The sequence below is a fragment of the Mytilus trossulus genome, chromosome 2 (genome assembly GCF_036588685.1).
Source record: "Mytilus trossulus isolate FHL-02 chromosome 2, PNRI_Mtr1.1.1.hap1, whole genome shotgun sequence".
NCBI lineage: Eukaryota > Metazoa > Mollusca > Bivalvia > Mytilida > Mytilidae > Mytilus > Mytilus trossulus.
This window is the reverse complement of record NC_086374.1, coordinates 43,182,756-43,206,606: the sequence shown is the minus strand read 5'-3', so window position 1 is coordinate 43,206,606 and position 23,851 is coordinate 43,182,756. Positions and strand designations below refer to the sequence as shown.

Sequence of the window (23,851 nt, the reverse complement as noted above, 5' to 3'; positions counted from 1 at the left end):
TAAACAGCAAAAATGTGCAGCAAAGTAAGATTTACAAATAAGTCAACATGACCGAAATGGTCAGTTGACCCCTTTAGGAGTTATTGCCCTTTATAGTCAATTTTTAACCATTTTTCTTAAACCTTAGTAATCTTTTACAAAAATCTTCTCCTCTGAAACTACTGGGCCAAATTTAACCAAACTTGGCCACAATCATCATTGGTGTATCTAGTTAAAAAAAGTGTCCGGTGACCCGGTCAACCAACCAAGATGGCCGCCACAGCTAAAAATAGAACATGGGGTAAAATGCAGTTTTTGGCTTATAACTCAAAAACCAAAGCATTTATAGCAAATCTGACATGGGGTAAGATTGTTAATCAGTCAGATTTACAAATAAGTCAACAGGAACAAAATGGTAAGTTGACCCCCTAAGGAGTTATTGTCCCTTATAGTCAATTTTTTACAATTTTCGAAGAATTTGCAAATTTTAACTAACATTTTCCACTTAAACTACTGCACCAAGTTCATTATAAATAGAGATAATTTTAAAGCAGCAAGAATGATCAGTAAAGTAAGATGTACAAACACATCACCATCACCAAAACACAATTTTATCATGCATCCATCTGCTTCCTTTGTTTAATATTCACATAGACCAAGGTGAGCGACACAGGCTTTTTAGAGCCTCTAGTTTCTTTTAATTTTGCGGTTGGAATCTTTAATGCTTCTAATGTACCAAAACTATAAACTTGTAGCAAAAACTAGAAACTTGAAACAAAAAAATTCTAGTATGATTGCTGATTAGACATCAAATGATGAAGATGTAAACTTGTAAGGCAGCCCAACTTGTAACCATTGGTAATTAGCGTATAGCATCCAACATCTGCAAAACCTATACCGACTGAAGTTTAGATCTTGTGAATGAATGCATTCAGGATAAGCTATTACAGTACTTGTAATGTTGGTAATTTTAATTGGTAACTTGATTAATTTCGATTAGAAACTTAAAATACGGTCGCATTAGACGAAAACAGTCATGATTGCTAATTTATTTGATTTTCAATCTTTTAATTCATTCAAAATCTGTTCCCTCTTTGAACGAATTTGATGACTGTGCATATGCCATGTACGGTAGTAATATTAAAGATCATTAAAGGTTTGGAATTTCACTAGATTTTTCTACTACAAGAAAACAACAAGGACATATGATTCAATAAAATTGTCATAGATACCAGAATTGTGTACTCCAGGCGCATGTTTCGTTTACAAAAGAATCACCAGTGACGCACGAATAAAAAAGTTAAAAGGAAAAATAAAGTAACCAGTTGAAGAGCATTGAGAACCCAAAATTCCTCAACGTTTTGTCAAATCTATTCTTAGGGTAGAATATCCTTAGTACATGTCATCGCGTAATAAATCATTTTAGTTTATGATTATATTGATCTACTTGACATTTTTGAAAATCCCCATTGGCCAAGTCGAAACTGTATCAACTCCATTTTAAGCTGCAAACACACTCAAGGGTATCAGGACTGTTCGCGCCCAATATACTTTCGCACCCTACAGTTCGCACCCAAGGTCCGTTCGCACTCTACATGTTTGCGCCCAATTTTAATTCAAATTCCTGTTGAATAATTGGAAAATCATGATTGTTGCTTTTAATTGCTTTCATGTAAATACTGAATGTATTTATAGCTTGGTATGAGTAAAAGATCGAAGATTTTAAATGAAAAGCACAAAAGATAATTGTTTTTAACAGCTTGGTTCCTTTGATCTGAAACAATGAAACAATAAAATATAGCAATACACTATCATAACCAAAAAATGATCAAAAAAGATAAAATTTATTCAACACACACAAAAAAAACGTAGTTAGAATCTCACTCCATTTTGAAACAAGTCAATGAAACAAAGTTATAGCAATACACTAACCAAAACATGATTAAGAGTTATTCAACACCAAAAAAAACTTTGACAGAATCCCACTTTATTTAGAAAGGAATATTATTTTTTTTAACAATTATACACTATCAAAAACATAATTCAGATTTATTCAAAACAATAAAAAATGCTGTCTCACTTTATTTTGAGACAACGAAAACAATTATACTTATAAGAATGCTACTTGCCAAAACTTGATTACAAAGTTATAAAACCCAAAACAAATAAAAATTGGGCGCGAACGGACCTGGATTCACACTCAAGTAGCCGGGGTACTTGTTGACTTCTGATAAATACCTGAATAATCAATTAAAAATACAGCTTGAGTTTGTATTGCTGCTTAAATTTGTATTGCTGCTAGATGCTGCTTGAGTTTGTATTGCTGCTTGAATTTGATTTGCTGATTGAGTTTGTGTAGCTGCTGGAGTTTGTGTAGCTGCCTGAGTTGATGTTGCTGCTTGAGTTTGTATTGTTGCTTGAGTTTGTATTGCTGCTTGAGTTTGTATTGTTGCTTGAGTTTGTGTAGCTGCTGGAGTTTGTGTAGCTGCTGGAGTTTGTATTGTGGCTTGAGTTTGTGTATCTGCTTGAGTTTGTATTGTTGCTTGAGTTTGTATTGTTGCTTGAGTTTGTATTGCTGCTTGAGTTTGTATTGCTGCTTGAGTTTGTATTGTTGCTTGAGTTTGTGTAGCTGCTCTAGTTTGTGTAGCTGCTTGAGTTTGTATTGTTGCTTGAGTTTGTATTGTTGCTTGAGTTTGTATTGCTGCTTGAGTTTGTATTGTTGCTTGAGTTTGTATTGTTGCTTGAGTTTGTGTAGCTGCTTGAGTTTGTATTGTTGCTTGAGTTTGTGTAGCTGCTCTAGTTTGTGTAGCTGCTTGAGTTTGTATTGTTGCTTGAGTTTGTATTGCTGCTTGAGTTTGTATTGTTGCTTGAGTTTGTATTGTTGCTTGAGTTTGTGTAGCTGCTTGAGTTTGTATTGTTGCTTGAGTTTGTATTGTTGCTTGTTGCTTGAGTTTGTATTGTTGCTTGAGTTTGTATTGTTTCTTGAGTTTGTATTGTTGCTTGAGTTTGTATTGTTGCTTGAGTTTGTATTGTTGCTTGAGTTTGTATTGTTGCTTGAGTTTGTATTGCTACTTGAGTTTGTATTGTTGCTTGAGTTTGTATTGTTGCTTGAGTTTGTATTGCTGCTTGAGTTTGTATTGATGCTTGAGTTTGTATTGTTGCTTGAGTTTGTATTGATGCTTGATTTTGTATTGCTGCTTGAGTTTGTATTACTGCTTGAGTTTGTATTGTTGCTTGAGTTTGTATTGTTGCTTGAGTTTGTATTGTTGCTTGAGTTTGTATTGCTGCTTGAGTTTGTGTATCTGCTTGAGTTTGTATTGTTGCTTGAGTTTGTATTGTTGCTTGAGTTTGTATTGTTGCTTGAGTTTGTATTGATGCTTGAGTTTGTATTGTTGCTTGAGTTTGTGTAGCTGCTTGAGTTTGTATTGTTGCTTGAGTTTGTATTACTGCTTGAGTTTGTATTGTTGCTTGAGTTTGTATTGCTGCTTGAGTTTGTATTACTTCTTGAGTTTGTATTGTTGCTTGAGTTTGTGTATCTGCTTGAGTTTGTATTGTTGCTTGAGTTTGTATTGCTGCTTGAGTTTGTGTAGCTGCTTGAGTTTGTATTGTTGCTTGAGTTTGTATTGTTGCTTGAGTTTGTATTGCTGCTCGAGTTTGTATTGATGCTTGAGTTTGTATTGTTGCTTGAGTTTGTATTGCTGCTTGATTTTGTATTGCTGCTTGAGTTTGTATTACTGCTTGAGTTTGTATTGTTGCTTGAGTTTGTATTGTTGCTTGAGTTTGTATTGTTGCTTGAGTTTGTATTGATGCTTGAGTTTGTATTGTTGCTTGAGTTTGTGTAGCTGCTTGAGTTTGTATTGTTGCTTGAGTTTGTATTACTGCTTGAGTTTGTATTGTTGCTTGAGTTTGTATTGCTGCTTGAGTTTGTATTACTTCTTGAGTTTGTATTGTTGCTTGAGTTTGTGTATCTGCTTGAGTTTGTATTTTGCTTGAGTTTGTATTGCTGCTTGAGTTTGTGTAGCTGCTTGAGTTTGTATTGTTGCTTGAGTTTGTATTGTTGCTTGAGTTTGTATTGCTGCTCGAGTTTGTATTGATGCTTGAGTTTGTATTGTTGCTTGAGTTTGTATTGCTGCTTGATTTTGTATTGCTGCTTGAGTTTGTATTACTGCTTGAGTTTGTATTGTTGCTTGAGTTTGTATTGTTGCTTGAGTTTGTATTGTTGCTTGAGTTTGTATTGCTGCTTGAGTTTGTGTAGCTGCTGGAGTTTGTGTAGCTGCTTGAGTTTGTATTGTTGCTTGAGTTTGTATTGTTGCTTGAGTTTGTGTAGCTGCTGGAGTTTGTGTAGCTGCTTGAGTTTGTATTACTGCTTGAGTTTGTTTTGTTGCTTGAGTTTGTGTAGCTGCTGGAGTTTGTATTGTTGCTTGAGTTTGTATTGTTGCTTGAGTTTGTATTGTTGCTTGAGTTTGTATTGTTGCTTGAGTTTGTGTAGCTGCTTGAGTTTGTATTGTTGCTTGAGTTTGTATTGTTGCTTGAGTTTGTATTGTTGCTTGAGTTTGTATTGCTGCTTGAGTTTGTGTATCTGCTTGAGTTTGTATTGTTGCTTGAGTTTGTATTGTTGCTTGAGTTTGTATTGTTGCTTGAGTTTGTATTGATGCTTGAGTTTGTATTGTTGCTTGAGTTTGTGTAGCTGCTTGAGTTTGTATTGTTGCTTGAGTTTGTATTACTGCTTGAGTTTGTATTGTTGCTTGAGTTTGTATTGCTGCTTGAGTTTGTATTACTTCTTGAGTTTGTATTGTTGCTTGAGTTTGTGTATCTGCTTGAGTTTGTATTTTGCTTGAGTTTGTATTGCTGCTTGAGTTTGTGTAGCTGCTTGAGTTTGTATTGTTGCTTGAGTTTGTATTGTTGCTTGAGTTTGTATTGCTGCTCGAGTTTGTATTGATGCTTGAGTTTGTATTGTTGCTTGAGTTTGTATTGCTGCTTGATTTTGTATTGCTGCTTGAGTTTGTATTACTGCTTGAGTTTGTATTGTTGCTTGAGTTTGTATTGTTGCTTGAGTTTGTATTGTTGCTTGAGTTTGTATTGCTGCTTGAGTTTGTGTAGCTGCTGGAGTTTGTGTAGCTGCTTGAGTTTGTATTGTTGCTTGAGTTTGTATTGTTGCTTGAGTTTGTGTAGCTGCTGGAGTTTGTGTAGCTGCTTGAGTTTGTATTACTGCTTGAGTTTGTTTTGTTGCTTGAGTTTGTGTAGCTGCTGGAGTTTGTATTGTTGCTTGAGTTTGTATTGTTGCTTGAGTTTGTATTGTTGCTTGAGTTTGTATTGTTGCTTGAGTTTGTGTAGCTGCTTGAGTTTGTATTGTTGCTTGAGTTTGTATTACTGCTTGATTTTGTATTGTTGCTTGAGTTTGTATTGCTGCTTGAGTTTGTATTACTTCTTGAGTTTGTATTGTTGCTTGAGTTTGTGTATCTGCTTGAGTTTGTATTGTTGCTTGAGTTTGTATTGCTGCTTGAGTTTGTATTGCTGCTTGAGTTTGTATTGTTGCTTGAGTTTGTGTAGCTGCTCTAGTTTGTGTAGCTGCTTGAGTTTGTATTGTTGCTTGAGTTTGCATTGTTGCTTGAGTTTGTGTAGCTGCTTGAGTTTGTATTGTTGCTTGAGTTTGTATTGTTGCTTGAGTTTGTATTGTTGCTTGAGTTTGTATTGCTGCTTGAGTTTGTATTGTTGCTTGAATTTGTATTGTTGCTTGAGTTTGTATTGCTGCTTGAGTTTGTATTGATGCTTGAGTTTGTATTGTTGCTTGAGTTTGTATTACTGCTTGAGTTTGTATTACTGCTTGAGTTTGTATTGTTGCTTGAGTTTGTATTGTTGCTTGAGTTTGTATTGTTGCTTGAGTTTGTATTGCTGCTTGAGTTTGTGTAGCTGCTGGAGTTTGTGTAGCTGCTTGAGTTTGTATTGTTGCTTGAGTTTGTATTGCTGCTTGAGTTTGTGTAGCTGCTGGAGTTTGTGTAGCTGCTTGAGTTTGTATTGTTGCTTGAGTTTGTATTGTTGCTTGAGTTTGTGTAGCTGCTCTAGTTTGTGTAGTTGCTTGAGTTTGTATTGCTGCTTGAGTTTGTATTGTTGCTTGAGTTTGTGTAGCTGCTGGAGTTTGTGTAGCTGCTTGAGTTTGTATTGTTGCTTGAGTTTGTATTGTTGCTTGAGTTTGTGTAGCTGCTGGAGTTTGTGTAGCTGCTTGAGTTTGTGTAGCTGCTTGAGTTTGTATTGCTGCTTGAGTTTGTATTGCTGCTTGAGTTTGTATTGTTGCTTGAGTTTGTATTGTTGCTTGAGTTTGTATTGTTGCTTGAGTTTGTATTGCTGCTTGAGTTTGTATTGTTGCTTGAGTTTGTGTAGCTGCTGGAGTTTGTGTAGCTGCTTGAGTTTGTGTAGCTGCTTGAGTTTGTATTGCTGCTTGAGTTTGTATTGCTGCTTGAGTTTGTATTGTTGCTTGAGTTTGTATTGTTGCTTGAGTTTGTGTATCTGCTTGAGTTTGTATTGTTGATTGAGTTTGTATTGTTGCTTGAGTTTGTATTGCTGCTTGAGTTTGTATTGTTGCTTGAGTTTGTATTGTTTCTTGAGTTTGTATTGTTGCTTGAGTTTGTATTGTTGCTTGAGTTTGTATTGATGCTTGAGTTTGTATTGTTGCTTGAGTTTGTATTGTTTCTTGAGTTTGTATTGTTTCTTGAGTTTGTATTGTTGCTTGAGTTTGTATTGATGCTCGAGTTTGTATTGTTGCTTGAGTTTGTATTGCTTCATGATTTTTGTTAAGCTTCTTGAATTTGCGTTACACGTATTATTCTCATGCTATCCCATCACCTGATAATTTACAGAAAACAAGAACGTGTGTCAATAGTGAGACACCTTTTCCCTCGCGACATTATAGTACTATGATCACTGAACCCGTTTTTTGGGGGATCAAAGCCTTTACCAACATATATTCAAATACGCATGACAGCCGTATAGACTGACAAACCGAAAAAAAAATGATTTAAAATGAGCGTTCTTCCAACAAGAAACATATAGAATGTGGCGCGATTAAACATGTCCAAACTTAAAAAAAACATAAGTTGCAAGATGCTTATAAACTCATTAGATCGATACAAAGCACAAAAACCCTAACAAAAAAAAATGCCAAAGCACGGATATGAGAGTACTCGTCTTACTTAAAGGTAGTCCAAAGACAGTAACAACTAAACACAATGTTGTAAGGGTTCCGCGGAACCAAGTGTCTCGCCTACTTTTGCTGTTAATCGCAGGCTAAACAAAAATCAAGGGAAAATATATTAAAAATATTCCTCTCGATAATATGATTATCTTTTGATTGTAAGAAGCCTCTGTCCAAGTTTGGTAAAATCCGGGATATTTTATGAATTTAATTAATGTTTTAAATGTTTTAATTGCAGACTGTATGTAATGATTGGTAGCAAGAAGACAAACTAAGTCCATTTATAATTAAATACGGATAAACAGGTACACAGTTTAAAAAATATTAACAATTTAGAAACACTCCTGCTTCATTGCGTGAATAAATATGTAGTTAGTCATCGTTTTGGTCTTTTTCTAAAATGTAGACACTAAAAATTTTATTTGTTCTATTTTACAAATTATCAGGTGCATAAAACTTAACGGTAATAGCGGGAGTCCAATCGCTTTTGGTAACAACCTACATGTATCTCAAGTATCCATGGAGATCATCAAAAACAAAACATATTTTTATAACATACCTATTAAAATTGGAGCCTCCTGTGGGTAATTTCAGGAAACTATTTCATTAGTTTAAATAGAATACAAAGTTAAAACAGTTCAACATGAATTTTTATTCATAAACAACAAAGAACAAATATAATATTGCAATAAAAATTCATTGAATTTAAATGACTACTGTAGCTCTCATATACCAATATAATCTAAATCAATAACACCACTGTCGTTTTCATTTACACAAAGGTTTTTTTTGTAGTGCACCAATTGTTTTGCCAATCCGTTAACACCGGTCTAAATAAATAAGAAGATGTGGTATGAATGCCAATGAGACAACTCTCTATTATCAAGTCGCAATGAGTTGGTTCAGCTTTTCATATTTACCCAATCGAATGAACAACAATTCTAACTTCAACATCAGAATATTGGATGAGAATAGGAAGGATAATGTAGCTGAAAGGATGGAAGATGTAGCTGAAAGGATGGGAGATGTAGCTGAAAGGATGGAAGATGTAGCTGAAAGGATGGGAGATGTAGCTGAAAGGATGGGAGATGTAGCTGAAAGGATGGAAGATGTAGCTGAAAGGATGGGAGATGTAGCTGAAAGGATGGAAGATGTAGCTGAAAGGATGGAAGATGTAGCTGAAAGGATGGAAGATGTAGCTGAAAGGATGGGAGATGTAGCTGAAAGGATGGGAGATGTAGCTGAAACAAAACTTATTTTGATTTGAAAACCAAATTGCCAAATTTTTGATTTACATAAAATATAAGTAACAGGTGTGAACATAATGCACTGATGCAGAGTTGAATTATAGTTTTTAAATAAAAAGAAAAATATTATCGTAAAATGCAACAATTTGTTCACTTAGAACATAACTATAATAAATACTTTCATACTTTTACTCTAAGAGACTTGTTCATCATATTTCTTGTTTTATTCGAACCACTGGACCAATCTACACAAAATATTGACAGCAATATTAAAAGGTGATCTATAACTAGTGCAAACAATATAATATTAAAATATATAGTAACAAGAATGATATATTTAAGACGATTGTCTTCACATCTTCAGAAATAATGTTCACTAAGCGACTGTATAATGTCTTATGAATTATATTCATTTTGAATGAATCAATAAATAATGATACAATTTATTTGCTAAAAATAAAGGCCTCTAGAAATCTCGATTACATTCTTAATTCCTTTTCAAGGATATTTAGATTCAACCTTTGACACACATGTATGCAAGTATCACAAAATTAATACAAGTTAAATTCGTTTTTAGCATTTGCATGAATGTTTTTATACGCCGACGGTATATATCGTTTGGTTTGTAAAATATATCCACTAATGTATACTAGAAACAACTACTGTATACCAAGCTTCTATGCATATTGGCCTTTGTCTTTGTGTACATACTGAAGTCGTCATTATTGCGAGCTTATATATGAAAGATGCTTAACTGATCATATCGATACAGAGCACAAAACCCCTAACAAAAACTCAGACCTGAGAGTACTCGTCGTTACTTAAAGCTATCTCAAAGCCAGAAACAACTAATAAAATAATCCTGTTTCTAAGACCCAAATGTTAACATATTCATGCATAAGCTACCGGAAAAACATTTCCAACTGATGAATTTGTTTAGTTCCTACAGACATTTGAGTTCGAAGAATTTCATGATGCTTGACTATAGACGATTCCAACCTCTCTTATAATATCAATTATCGTTATTTCAGTTTACTATGCTATTTATACTATATTTTTTTTTTCCTTATCAAATATAAAGTATATTTCATATTACAATGTATGCCTTTCCTGGAAGAGGTAAATTTGCAATAAAATTTAGCACTATTTCTATAGCTACATGTAAATGCAGACACATTCCAAGCATATGATTTTTAATATTGTACTAACAAAAATATATCATAACATAAAAATGGCACTGGTGTCATATGAACAATAATTTCAAAGCACATGTATTTTTTTGAAAATGAAATAAACACATTCTAAGATATCGTATTAATAATTACTGCATACCTAGTAAGTAATTCAAAGAGTCATAGTTTATTGCACAACCTTATACATTTTGTAATTGTAAAATCAAGAAATCGGCATGCAAGTAGCACTAGGATTCTTCTACCTTAAACAAAAATCTTATTCATCATAATTCTAAAAAAAAATCCTCATTGTTATCCATATGCAAACTAAAACTTTGACTTTAAATATTCAAATAAAAGGGGAAAGAAAGGAAATCAATTAAATATTTCATTTTCTTTGGATAAACTGTATATTATTGTCTTTGAAAGCTATCATCAGAGCCACGCTTAACTCGTGTATAACGATGGCTATATTTTGAAATTCTGAGCTATTTCGGTCGATTCTAAAATTATAAAACTGGAACTAATATGTTTTGAATGAGTTTTTATCAATTATGATTTTATTATATCAACTTTATTATATTAATCATTTTTATTACCTTGCAATTAATATTAAGTTGTTTTCTAAAAAATAAATCAAATATATATCTATTGAAAAAGCTCATCTTTGAATTACAAATGGTTTTGCTATTGCTAGTAACAACTACACAAATATTGATTTGACAAGATAAACAAAATGTCCTCGACTTCTGTCCTTCTCGTGCCTTAGCAACAATATTTGTCAAGATATACAACATGCCCTTGACTTCTGTGCTGCTCGTGCCTTTGCAACAAATCTAGCCACTTGTAATGCTGTCCCCATACTATTCTTGCCTTGAATGATATCACCGTTTGCCCGATAGCCATTTTGCTGATTGCCCTGTGTATTTCTACTCGGTAAGCACTGCAAAAGTTCGACACTTTCTTCGTACTCCGGATCGGCTATTGTTAACACAGTAAAACTACCGTCCACTGCCCCTATAACTAGCGTACCACCTTCCGGTGTACATGACATGACTTTAACTTCTGCGTGCGCTTTGTAATTTGCGATACGCTTACCGTCTGATATACGGAACACGCGGATAGTGCGATGACCAGAATGATAATACACAACATGGCGGTCGTTTTCTGTAAACATAACGTCGATACTGAATACACCTTCTGCAATTCGAGGAATATATGTTCGTAATGTTTTGCCAGATTTTAAGTCTAAAAGTTCTAGACCTCCTCGATTTGGTGCAAAAAGTCCCTGTTTTCCGGTTTTCATCGCCATGCCGTTCCATCTAGTAGTAGATCGCACTAAAGTTTTTTTCTTTAAATCAAGTATGTTACCTTTGAATTCATCAACTACAACAATTTGGTTCGGATCATGTGGCATCGGCTTTAAACATGTCAGTTCTTTGTAATCATTATACTTCAATTGCAAGTTGTACAAGTGTGTTCCAGTTTTAGCATGATATACACCGAGTATATCTCCACTTTTATCGCTTGCTGGAACAGCAAGAAATGACCCATCCATAGTAAGAACTCCCTTTTTGAACTTTTTAATGTTGTATTCAAATGTGAACACTGATTCGCCTTCGGGAAAAGTGTATGCAACACAATGACCTTTGTTAAAACCCAAGGTACCTATTGCTATGACACGAGTATCTTCCTCATTCAATAACAGTTGCTGAATATCTTTTTGCTGAATTGATTTTCCTACGGTTTCCTGACTTATTTCCCAAATCACCAATTTGCCAGTTTCTGCAGCAGCGACAAACTTTGCGTCCTTGTTGATAACGGCAAGTAAGACAACAGATTTGGTTTCCAGTGAATGTTCTAATTTTCCTGTCGCTAAATTCCACACACCCACACAGTTACGACTTGTAGTGACGCCAAAATGAGTTTCGCGTGCTAGATGGATGTGTTCAATAGGTTTTTCAAGCCTATCAATAGAGAACACTTCTTCCAAAATGTTATCGAAATTCCAGACCTTGATTGTCTTGTCGATAGAGGATGATATGAGTTTGTTTGTTCCTGCTGTTACTGATGTCAGGGCTATAATTCTTCCAAAGTGAGCATCTAGAACCTTAACCATATTCCCTTGCTTTGTATCCCATACATACAAATTCTTCCGCACAGCAGCCACGACAAAATGGTTGCTTCTCGTAAAGACCACTGAACTCAGTAGTGGATTCCTATTAGGAATGTTTCTGGTAGCAGGAGGAAGTTTAAGTTCCACTAATGAATCATTTTTCAAATTCCACAATTTGAAACCTAAAGCTATTGTCGCAACAAGATAGTTCTCATCTTCAGATAGAGTTAAACTGAACACCATATCTTTATTATCTCCTAAAGTTCTGTCGTAGTGCCAGGCATCATCCGATTTCTTGTAAACAGCAATATTATTATCGCTTATTTCGATACATGTATATAGAATCATCTTATCTTTGGATACAGCTATTGCACTATGAAATTCAAATGGTTCTATAGATTGGTCTTGAACCTCTATAGCCATGTCATTGTCACGATCAGTGCCACTTTTAACAATAAGATACGTTTTTTCGTCAACACCAAAGTCGACTGACATCAGTGGCATTTTGAGTTGAATTGTATGTGACGAAATATAAACACCGTTGATTGTGTATAAATACCATTCTTTGGAGGTCCAAGCAGCAACATGTGTATTTGAAACCTGGGTACCAATGACAGATTCTGTATTTCCTTTGGTTGTTGGGGTTATTGATATAAAATCACCAGTCATGATACAAGCAACGATTATTTGGTTATTGTTTGTGTAACTTACGGCAAAAATATCATTTGGTGATATTGCGAGATTTTGCATTATGCCTTCTATTCCTGGAATGATTTGTCGGAAAACATCTCCACTATGTAGATCCCATATAATAAACTTATTTGATACTGAGACTAGATACCTTCCTGTAGACGTGCAGCATATTCCAAATGGTGCAAACGGGTGACCTTCCAGTGAAAACTGTAAAGGACCACCAGGAGTATGAAGATGATGATGAGCAGGGACTAACGAACAATTGACTAGACCATCGGAATCACACTGCTGAATCAGACTTCGAATATTCAAATTAGACTGGAAGTATGGCAATAATCTACCAGTAATCTGAGGGCCAAGCATACTTGGATAATGATTCAATATGGAGCTGGATAAGCGAATTGCATCAGCAATTAACTTAACATCTTTCTGATATACATGTTCTAACAAATCTTCAAAATCCGCCACTACCGCTTGCAGTGGCATTGAACATAGCTTAGCATGCAGCCAGTTGTAATTGAAAAGACATGTGTTATACAAGTCTTCGTACTGATGAGAACGCACAAGATGGAAGGGAAGTTCATTTAACTTCCGGAGGTTGTAACGTGTAAGCTTGCCATCCTGGTCATGAAATGCAAGTGGCTGTAGAGGAACTTTACGATCACTTTCGCCTTTCATTTCGTTCAGTTGAAACATCCGCCGTTGGTGTTCTGAATATTCAAATGGTTTTGGAATTCCTCCACCCCATGTTCCCATGAAATATTCAGCATTTGATGCATGCATTTGTGCAACAAAGTTCAAATTTCTGAAATACCTCTCTCGGGCTGCTTCAATAAATTGTCGATGGTACCAATTAATGACACTTACTCCGTCAGCCTCTCGTTCAGATAAGTATCCTGGCAGATCACTACGGATTCGTGTCCACAGTAGAGGTGGGATCCTCCGAACTGGAGGCAAGTGATACTGATAAACGTCATTCAAAACCTTTTCATCTAAAGATAATAAGTCTTCCAACTCGCTCTCTGATACTCCACTTTTTGCTGCAGTGATGTATCCTAATGCATGTGCCACTAATGTTTTGCCGTGTTGATTTTCAATACGTTCAAAAAGCTTCATAATGCTATCATGGATTGTGAAGTCTAAAACAGTTTGTTGCGGTTTTGTATATGACTTCCAACGACAAACTTGATCGAAAACAAGTTTTACAAAAAGTGGCAGATTGCATTTAGTAAAGGCTTCATTTACAATTTTCCACTGCTCCTCTGATATTGTCCTATTTGCATTTTTTAGCCAAAACGTCAAAATCGTTGTACTCAAACCTTCGCCAAGTGGCAATACTTGAACATAATTTTCTTTCGGTTCAATCATGATTTTCAAATTATCTAATATATTGTACATGTTTGGGAGGGTTGAAACAATAAGTTTGACGTGAGAAGGCAGAACCGCTGGTAACCATGCTAACTGATGAGCACCATCTGATCCCGATAGCTGATCTAGTGAATCAAATATCAGCACGATAGGCTTTTCTTCAGACGCAAGTGTTAATAAATTTTTGAAATGGCCTACTAAGGGAGATAATTCATCAGGTATATTGTCAACCGGCTGGTCGTACAGGAGAGATATCTGTTGTATAACACTCGTTAACAATGGGATAATAGTCGAACTGTTTGGTGTTGTTCCTAGAAATCGTAGAACTAGAGTTGGCTCGTTATCCTTTTTCTGTAACCATGATCGTGACTGAAATTAAAACAAAATAACTAGTTATCTAGGTGTTTAATTGAAACGACATCTGATACAAAAGTCTATTGCATTATGAATTGTAGTGATAAAAGATTGCACAATTTATTGAAGATTTGGTGTTTAAACACTGCAGTTATGCATAATTCAGTTTGTATTATGATAAAGTATATCCGTTTAATAACGAAACTTTGCTGTATCGATCTTTAGTTAATTATGATACCCTATTCACATCTGTTTTCTTGTTATTTGATATGAGTGCATATTTAAAATGGACACATTAGAATAATATAAAAAAAAATCAGTTAAATTTAAAAAAAAAAAAAAAAAAAAAGAAGATTTGGTATGGGTGTCTATGAAACTGTAGGTCATCTTACTGCTGTCAACAATGAGAAAAAGCTCATACCTCATAGTCAGCTATAAAAGGCCCCGAAATAACAAATGTAAAACAATCCAAACGAGAAAACTGACGGCCTAACTCATGTACAATAAAAAGTTATGATAGAATTACAGCTAACTGCATTATGTTAGTATGCCATTTGAGTTTTAGATTCAAACGTCAACATATTTATAGATAAACTTATTGCTGATACAATGACACAAACTATCATTGACTTACCATTTTCGATTACTCTCTAATCTGATACAAATCCATTCAAACTAAGCAAAAGTTTCAAAATCAAAAGACCTTGTCTGAGGGAGTGGGGCTAATAATCTATATGGAATTAGATGTGCATATACTCTGCATTCTGATATACATACATAATATATGTAGTTCCTGTTATACTGACAAAGCACAAAATTTAACAAATTATGGACACCGCTTAAGTCTCCTTTTTTGAATTTTTCGAGGCGAGAAAATAAGAATAGATAAAAAAAACAAACAAAAAAACCTGTGTTTGTACTTACTTGACTTGCTCCTTTGGCTGTTAAAGATGTTTTACCACAACCACTTTCACCATGCAACACAAATGGGAAATTAGAACCTCCGGTAACGTAAGCTTTGATTTGGTCAATGATATCCTGTCGTCCTTGAAACACTTTACAAAAGTTGACACATGCGTGTGAATGTTGTAAGACTTCCGTGTATACTGGATCCTGGGATAATTTCTCGTGTTGCATCATGGCTCTCTCTACTAAACTTAGAATTGATGTATGAAAATGTGTTGTGAATTCCTTGATGTAATCTGAATGAGATTCCATATCGATTCCTTCCTTTCCGGACCAATCCACAGTAAAACGAGCAACATTTGATTCAGGCATTTTCTTTGCCAGTTTTTCATCACGTAATGTTTTGAGTAACTTTTGCGCTTCGCCATCAACATTTCGAGCTGCAAAGTCAATAAATTTGGCAGCAAACCTGAGAAGTCCGACATTGATATTGCTAATTTCCCGAATGTAAGCTAAAGTGTGGTCTGTTACATTTGGAGCCTTCAATATACCGTGCTCTACTTCTCTTTCTGTAACTGTAAAACAAAAGCATTGGTATTTAATAATGTGTTTGTTTCAAATACATGTACATTGTTTTGTCATATCAACGCTTTACATTTATTTTTACAATGCAAAATAGATTTTGAATTAGGTTTGTTAGACAAGAGGCACATGTGGAAATGTCTTGCCTGCTTCAATGATAATGACTAAAGGAGTAGGTCCGGTAAGGACTAATTTTGGCCTCAAATTTCAGTTTCATCTGACGAAGGATTTTGACCACTTTTTAAACACTTAAGTGTCTATTTCACTTGATTCAATTAGTTTATGTGAAAGATTTTAACTGATTGACTCATTAAAAACGGCCTCATTCAAGCTCAAGTATGAAAAATCTCTCAAATATGCCAAAAAAACAACACTTTTCAGATGGTTTTTGTCAAAAATGAAAGTGGCCGCATCCGTGTTCATCCACAACCTTTATATATGTTTTGTATTATCATGAAATACAACTTTCATTTCAATATTAAGGATGAACACAAATGCGGCCACTTTCGTTTTACACGGAAACCGTCTAAAATTTAACTAAAATGATAGAATTTTGAAGATTTCAGTAATTTAGCATGACTTAATGGTGCTACAACCCGATATATGTGCATTATATTGTCAAAAACAGCCCATATTTATGTAGCAGAAGCATTCAACTTTCCAATAAATAACTTAAAGTTTACATTGCAACAATTTTGTAAAACTGTTATATTTTGGGTCCAAAAAGGGGTCTTACCGGACCTACTCCTTTCATGTTGATTGCCAAATATCAAGTCTTACAAGTGGTATGAAATTATTTCTATGAAAAAGAACTAAAGGCCATTAGAACACTGTACAATATCGCATTGAAAAAAACTACACATTTTGTTTTCCTCATTCGTTGAATCATGAACTTGAGATAAAAGGCAACGGTAACTTTAAAAGACCAAAATGAATTTGCATAAAAGATGAAGTATTCAGCTCATCGTCCATCTGAATATTAAGTGTTATAGCGATGATTTACTCCTTCGTCTAGTAATCTACTATTGTCTCGTATTATGGGACAATTTGAATTCTTTCATAACTAACTTATACGGGCGGTGTAGAGCTTTGCATTCTGTATAAATACTTGTATACTGTTGTTGCCATTGTTTTTTTGTATCTTTAATGTTTGCCAAAGTATATAAACTCATCATAGATACCAGGACTAAATTTAGTATTTACGCCAGACGCGCGTTTCGTCTACAAAAGACTCAGCAGTGACGCTCGAATCCAAACAAAGTTAAAAAGGCCAAATAAAGTACGAAGTTGAAGAGCATTGACAACCAAAATTCATAAAAGTTTTGCCAAATACAGCTATAAAACTTACCAGACATGAAAAAGTTGTGCATTTGTTCTCTGTCAATCCTTTTTGCAATGAATAAAACTTGCGCAGCTTTTCTGCAAATTCGTTGAAGTTTTGTAAACGTGTCCCACCATGTTGCTTGATCGGCATCTTGTAGACCTTTGTGTCTCTGTACAAAATATAAAAAAAGGTGTAATACAAAAAAGTGCAAATTAATAATTTTGTATTTGCACCATATCTTTGCAGCAAAGGAACGGTATCAATATGCATGTTATAGTTCTTTTTTGATAAATAAAAGCATAATGACCGACAAACACAAACAGAGGGAAGCTGATATTTATTACAAGTTTAATGCAAAGATATGGAGTGCTTCGAGATATGATAAACTGCGTCAACACTTTTGTTTTATATCGGAATGGAATGCCTATGTATATATACTCAGAGACATATCATAGACATATATATATATATATATACATGTATCGCAGTATCTTCTGTATTAAACATATTCTCTCTTCCAGGACATGTTCCCATTGCTAAATATAATCCTAGCCAATTGAACCATAGCCACAAATTAAGGCAACCAATATGATTTCAAGATGGCGTGAATATCGGATAAAACTAATAGCTTTGCACCGTTTATCGAAGAAAACAATGTGTTTTGTCATACGTAACGGTTCTTTGAGATATGATTAGAAAGATGCCGAACGCACTCATTATATGGTTGGAAACCTCCATGTGTGAAGCAGTGGAGTTGTGGTTTTAGACATTGGGCTAGATGTAATGTTATGTCAACAGATAGGGTGAATTATAAAGTATTTCAATGGGCAGTTAGAAATGCCATTGATAAAAAGAAAAATTGGTGTTATAGAATTATGTCAAAATTTAGAGAATATAATGTAGATTTATACACTAGTTTGGATAATGTGTTACATAAAAATGTTATTACACAGTTAGAATATTTTTTATTTGAAAACTATAAGATAAATTGGCATATTAGAATATTGTCTCAAAATGCTGGAAAAAAAAAATTACGTACTTATAAATTATTTAAAGATATTTTTGGAACAGAGATGTATTTGAAGGAAAACATTTCAATACGATATAGAAGTGCATTTGCTAAATTTAGGTGTGGCGTTGCCCCCTTGCGAATAGAAACAGGTCGTTATGAAAACAAAACTGTAAATGAAAGAGTTTGCTTTGTGTGCAATGATAAAGTTGAAGATGAGAAACATGTTATTTTAGATTGTCCTTTATATGCAGATTTACGAGAAAGTTTATTTTATGAAGTTAAAAGAAGTAATGGTGATTTTAATATTTTATCTAATGATGAGAAGTTTATATACCTTTTTAAAAGTTCTGATTGTTTTGATATGGTTGCCAAGACCTGCTTTAATATTTTAAGTAGAAGAAATAGTTTTTTATATGCTTAATTGATAACTATGTTTTTACAGACCTGAAATATTTTATAGACATGATAAATGTTGTTTCATAGTTTTACATAATGAAAATGTTTTATAGACATGATAAATATATAGTTAATAATTTATATTGATTTCTATAGTCTCTCATAATTCTTTATAGAATGGCACTTGTATTTTAATTTATAAAATTACTGTTTTATTCAATGTATATATTATGATGATTGTATTATATGTATTGCAAGTGGTGAGACTCTAATAAAATATTGAATCTTATATCAAGGCAATTTTAAACTAATAAGAAAACTTCAGCCCAGTTAAAATTTAATTACAATGCATTAAGTTGCATTCCAAACTGTGGAACATTATAAATGCTCATAATAAATGAATCACTAGTGCCCTCTTGGGATTAAACTTACTTTGTTGTTAAAATTAGTAAGAATCGAACTGATTGGTTGTAGGATATAAACAGGAGGGACCGTGTTTTCATCTTGAATATACCACTTGTCCATCAGTTCAAGTTCTTCAGGTTCTCCCTTGATACAATCCCTCATCATTTCGAATTCTTTAGCATCAATATGCGTTGGTATTGGACGGTATCCATACTTTTGACCTAGAAATACCTATAAATAAAAAAAAGTTAATTTACTACAATCAAAATTGAAAAGTCCAAAACAAATGCAACTAACCAAACCTAAAATGTTTCAACATCGTTATTAGAGCAAATGGTTTGTCAACTTATGCCATACAAAATTCATTGTAGAATAAAAATTTAAAATAATTAATATGAATATTCGGTTCGAACATGTATCTTCAATTCCAATAGTGTTTTGTTCTCGCCATTTAGTATGCTTGGTTTCAAATGAATTCCGTTTTTCGTTACCTTAATCATAGTACACCCGCTTTTATAAAAAAAAAGATAAACGAACATTTGTAACTTCGGTTTTGTTTATATCTACAAACTTTGAGAAAATTAAAAGCCTTCGTAGAAACTGCCAACAAAATAGAATGAGATAGGACATTCACTCTGACTTTGTTGACACCATTTTCCAAAGAATAGTCTTGTGAAATGCTAAGATAAAGGTACATAGTGTTAAAATGGTGAAAGGCTAATAGGTTTATCACTATAAAGCAATGCACTCCTTAGGTCAGAAGCCTGTTGTTCAGTAGTTGTTGTGATTCAAAAGTGTTTCTGGTTTCTTGCTTTTTGTTTTTTTTGTTGTTGTATAGATTAGACCGCTCGTTTTCCTGTTTGAATTGTTTAATAATAGTCATTTTGGGGCCTTTTAGAGCTTGTTGTTTGGTGTGAACCAAATTGAATGCTCCGTATGGAGGCCGTACTTTGAAATATTTATTTTTTACACAATGTGACGTGGATGGAGAATGGTCTCATTGGCATTCATACATGTACCGCACATCGTATTTCTATATATTTAGTTATGCTTTCATATATCAAAAACAAAATCACAAAATTAACCTTGTACTGATGAAAAAAGTCTTCAAATCTCTATCATTTTGTACTACGGTATCAAATAGATTTTTTTTTCTCAGCCATGAATTACTCACCCCTCCGTCGAATAAAATACTGATTTCATGTGAATAACTTTTCTTAAGGTTTAATTGGATAATAGGAATCTATGAATGCGCGGAAAGTGTGCGAACGAATAATTTGTGTATATTTCTGAAGGAAACGGAAATAATTCGTATGTATGCCTCGTGGTATTCAAGAAAAATGAAGATGACATTTACAAAAATATGAGGCCGTTTCAGCCCATTCTCTTGTTTCACGCACGCGAAGGAATAATTTAATTACGTCTCGTTTCAATTATTACATAAAATTTTTATCATCTTCAAACAGCACCTATTGAATTTCAATTGAAAGCTACAAGCTCTACTTTCCGATCAAATAAAGTTTATAATTAAATTATGGAAATTTCAACACTGAACACTGATGTTGTTACAATTTACATTTTATCGTCATTTATATTCGATTTTCTTGTGAATATTTTATGATTAAGAGAGACAATAAAATAAATAAAAGGTAAATTGGCTTGTTATGTCTAATGATTCTTGATGATTTTTGATAATTTATGATCAATACTTTGCTTTCAACTCATTCTAATTGTCGATAACATCCAATTCAACTCTAGAAAAGTCACATCATTGAAAAGAACTATGCATTTTTTTTCTAGATCTCTTTGAGCGTATTTTTTATATGGGAAAGCGTTGAGACCTGTTTGATGTCGCCTCTCTAGTCCGACATCTACATATTTAAAAATCAATTTGGTTCACTGTCCTTTTGATAGTCGTTACACTACTAGGTAGCTTGGAATTGATAGATATATCTGCGTATACTCTCCGCGAATGTATGTATAAATGTAGCTCCGACATTGATAAAGATGCTACTATTAATAAGTAAAAAGGGAAAAAAAAACATCGTAAATTACAACACTACTTGTGAAATAAACGTGGACTAAAAAGATGAAGTTTGGTTATATCCCAAATATCATTTTGTTGGTAGTCTGGTTTGGTTGAAAGTCAAACGAATAAGTTATAAAGGTACAATCTGCTGCACTGACATTTAGATTTTCGATCTTTATGTATTATTGTAATTTGTTTAGGTTTTATTTTACCTATTCTGACATCGGACTCGGACTTCTTTTAAATTGAGCTTTACTGTGCGTATTGCTCTTTGTTTGTTTTTCTACACTGACTAGAGGTGTAGAGGGAGGTTTGAATTATATATAAAACATGTTTTTAAAAATTGATTAAAGAACGATATTTCAGATTTTATTTTGCTTGTAATAATGTTATTTGTTGATGCGTCTTACCACAAAATTAGGTCCTATAGATAGCCGCTGGCAGTTGTGGATCTCCTGCATACAAAGTGATGTTGTCATGTGATCATCTGTCGCCTCATCTCTTACACCCCATCTCATGTCAACAACCTGAAATATTAAAATTGAAAACTCAATTAAACGTTAAGGGGCATGTTACCGCAAAAAATATCTATGACAATTTCTTGAAAGCTTAAGGTACACCACAGAAAATCAACCGTATGTATGTCAATTAGCATTTGATTACTCTATTAGGACTTGCAAGCTCGTGTTGGTGCGGATACCGAACATATTCCATCAGTACTATGTAGCATATCCCCCTTTTCTCCCTCTCTCATCAGTTTCAACTTAATTTGTTGTCCCTATTTACATCTACAAATGGTGAGATGCTTTCAAAATGAAGATAAAATAATTTCCATCAGATAAGCAAGTTAATCTTATCGAAGACCAAATTGACCTATGTCTACTATTTAGGACTACCCAAGTCGTGTTGACATGTCTACCCTAGGCCAAACATGTGGATAGCATAATATAATTAGATGTGGTATACGTGCCAACCTTACACGTATCCACCAGTTTTCTGCATGGAATTAATTTCAATTAAATATATTACAAGACAGGTTGCTTGGAGTTCTGTTTGTTTTTCATTTTTATGGGAATCCCCACTTTCTCAGCAAGTCTCATAAAAGTTATCAAAAGGTACCAGGATTATAATTTAGTACGCCAGACGCGCGTTTCGTCTACATAAGACTCATCAGTGACGCTCATATCAAAAAAGTTATAAAGCCAAACAAATACAAAGTTGAAGAGCATTGGGGATCCAAAATTCCCAAAAGTTGTGCAAAATACGGCTAAGGTAAATAAAGGCAACAGTAATAGCTATGCCTGGGATAAGAAAAGCCTTAGTTTTTCAAAAAGTTAAAAGTTTTGTATACAGGAAATTTATAAAATATATCATAAACAATTATTAGTACTAGTTTTTCCCACAAGAAAAACATCATCAAGCAAGTGAGATACATCATGAATTTGATTTTTTTCATTTAAAATCCATTGAGTTGCCGTTGAAAAAATTTCAAATGACTGACAGGTCGAAGATGCCCCCATTGGTAGAGATGCATCAAATAATATTTACTATCCCACAAAAATCATAATAAAAGATGATCTTTTTTCAGAAATCAGAATTAAGCGAAATGCGTCTTTGATGTCAGTTTTAGTCATTAGACGTCGTGAGCCATAACACTGGATTAATTCTATAACTGTCTCATATTCTGGTATAACACTGCTGAAAATCTAGAGAAATACCCGTATTAACCTAATTTCCTTAAGGATATGACAAATCATGAATTAGTCTAAATTAACACGGCTCATTCTTTGGAACAAAATGAGGGAAAGGTGCCTTTTTAGATAGAACCTTTAAAACGCCCCATCTTTAATTCTCTTTCAATTCTTGATTGTACTACAACTGAATTTTCTCTGGCGCGTTAATGATTCCGAGAAAAATATAAATCTTGAAAAAAAATAAAATATTGAAAACCCTATGTGTAAAACCATGTATCCATTTCTCTTTCTTGATTGTAACCCGATAAATATTTATTCAATTCATACACTTTTACCAGAGAAGGAAGATTTGACAGAGGTTGTTCGTTTAACTTGAACCTCTGCACAAATGTCTTGCTGTAATGAACAATTAGAAAAAAGGTGCCATTTAAGAAGGGACCTTCTAATTGATTTTTTTATATGAATTCCACTGACTTACAGAAGGCCAAACAATAGCCGATGGGGAACTGAGATTGCTGTTGGTCCTTTCTTGGAAATGTATTATTAGAGGTTTTCATAAGGGAGCTCCTATCCTGAGACATGGCACTGTTTGACCGTTCAGTCAGAGATACAAACCTCCATAACTCAAATTTCCAACCCTTCTAAATTTCTCATCATATGTTTTAGCTGATTGAAACCCAAAAGATTTAAATAAACCACGAATAGTGTAACCATACTTTAGCAATGCCAACGCACAATTCAAAGACTTCATCACAGGTTTTATTTCGTAATATCGCTCTGCAAGTGTCAACTTTCTTACGAGAGGGTTCATGATTAAGATTACTGCATACATAAAAGCTGTACAGTTTTGAAAATTGGGATTAAATAACGGATTTTCTTTCAAGTTGACGGTTATGAACACCTGTTTTATAGTAAAAGTTTGTCATTCTATTTTGTCAAATTTGAAGAATTAAACATAAATGAGTTTATATAAAAAGAACGAGTCATACGATTTTGACTTTGCAATAAGTAGACCATCATCAAGTTCACATTGACCAGACATGATGTCTAGTCAGTCAAACTAACCGCACCCATCTGTATTTAAGGATATAGGGAAACAATCACTGTTCTCACCTAACAGTAAAAGTCTAGATAATTTCTGGGTGCGTTCTTTATGTTGTCAGTGTTTAAAATTAAAACTCTAAGACACATGACTTTTCAAATAACCGGAAAATATAATTCATCAACTCTCTATCAATTTGGAAGATATCGATTGGCAATAGTTATGTCCATTTCAAATGCAATTATGAAAAGCCATAAATGATTAATTGTCATAAACGACCACTTTTCTTTCATTATTTTATCATCATCGCCTTCAATTATCTGTCATTTGATAAGATACGTTG

The 23,851-nt window shown here is 33.8% G+C and overlaps 1 protein-coding gene and 1 pseudogene across 1 annotated transcript in view; both read right to left on the bottom strand.

Annotated features, from left to right (window-relative positions):
• Positions 1-2,225: 2,225 nt before the first annotated feature.
• On the bottom strand, positions 2,226-7,449 carry LOC134705783 (putative uncharacterized protein DDB_G0282133; annotated as a pseudogene).
• Positions 7,450-7,796: 347 nt separating this feature from the next.
• The window catches only part of LOC134707305 (NACHT and WD repeat domain-containing protein 2-like), a 36,324-nt gene continuing 20,269 nt past the window's right edge, over positions 7,797-23,851 (bottom strand). The window contains exons 3-7 of the mRNA XM_063566952.1: positions 21,183-21,299; positions 18,771-18,974; positions 16,955-17,099; positions 15,043-15,599; positions 7,797-14,133 (exon numbers count right to left, since the gene is read on the bottom strand). Of these exons, the coding sequence (XP_063423022.1) occupies positions 10,369-14,133; positions 15,043-15,599; positions 16,955-17,099; positions 18,771-18,974; positions 21,183-21,299 (4,788 nt within the window). The 3' untranslated portion in view covers positions 7,797-10,368. The remainder of the gene's footprint in view (positions 14,134-15,042; positions 15,600-16,954; positions 17,100-18,770; positions 18,975-21,182; positions 21,300-23,851) is intronic.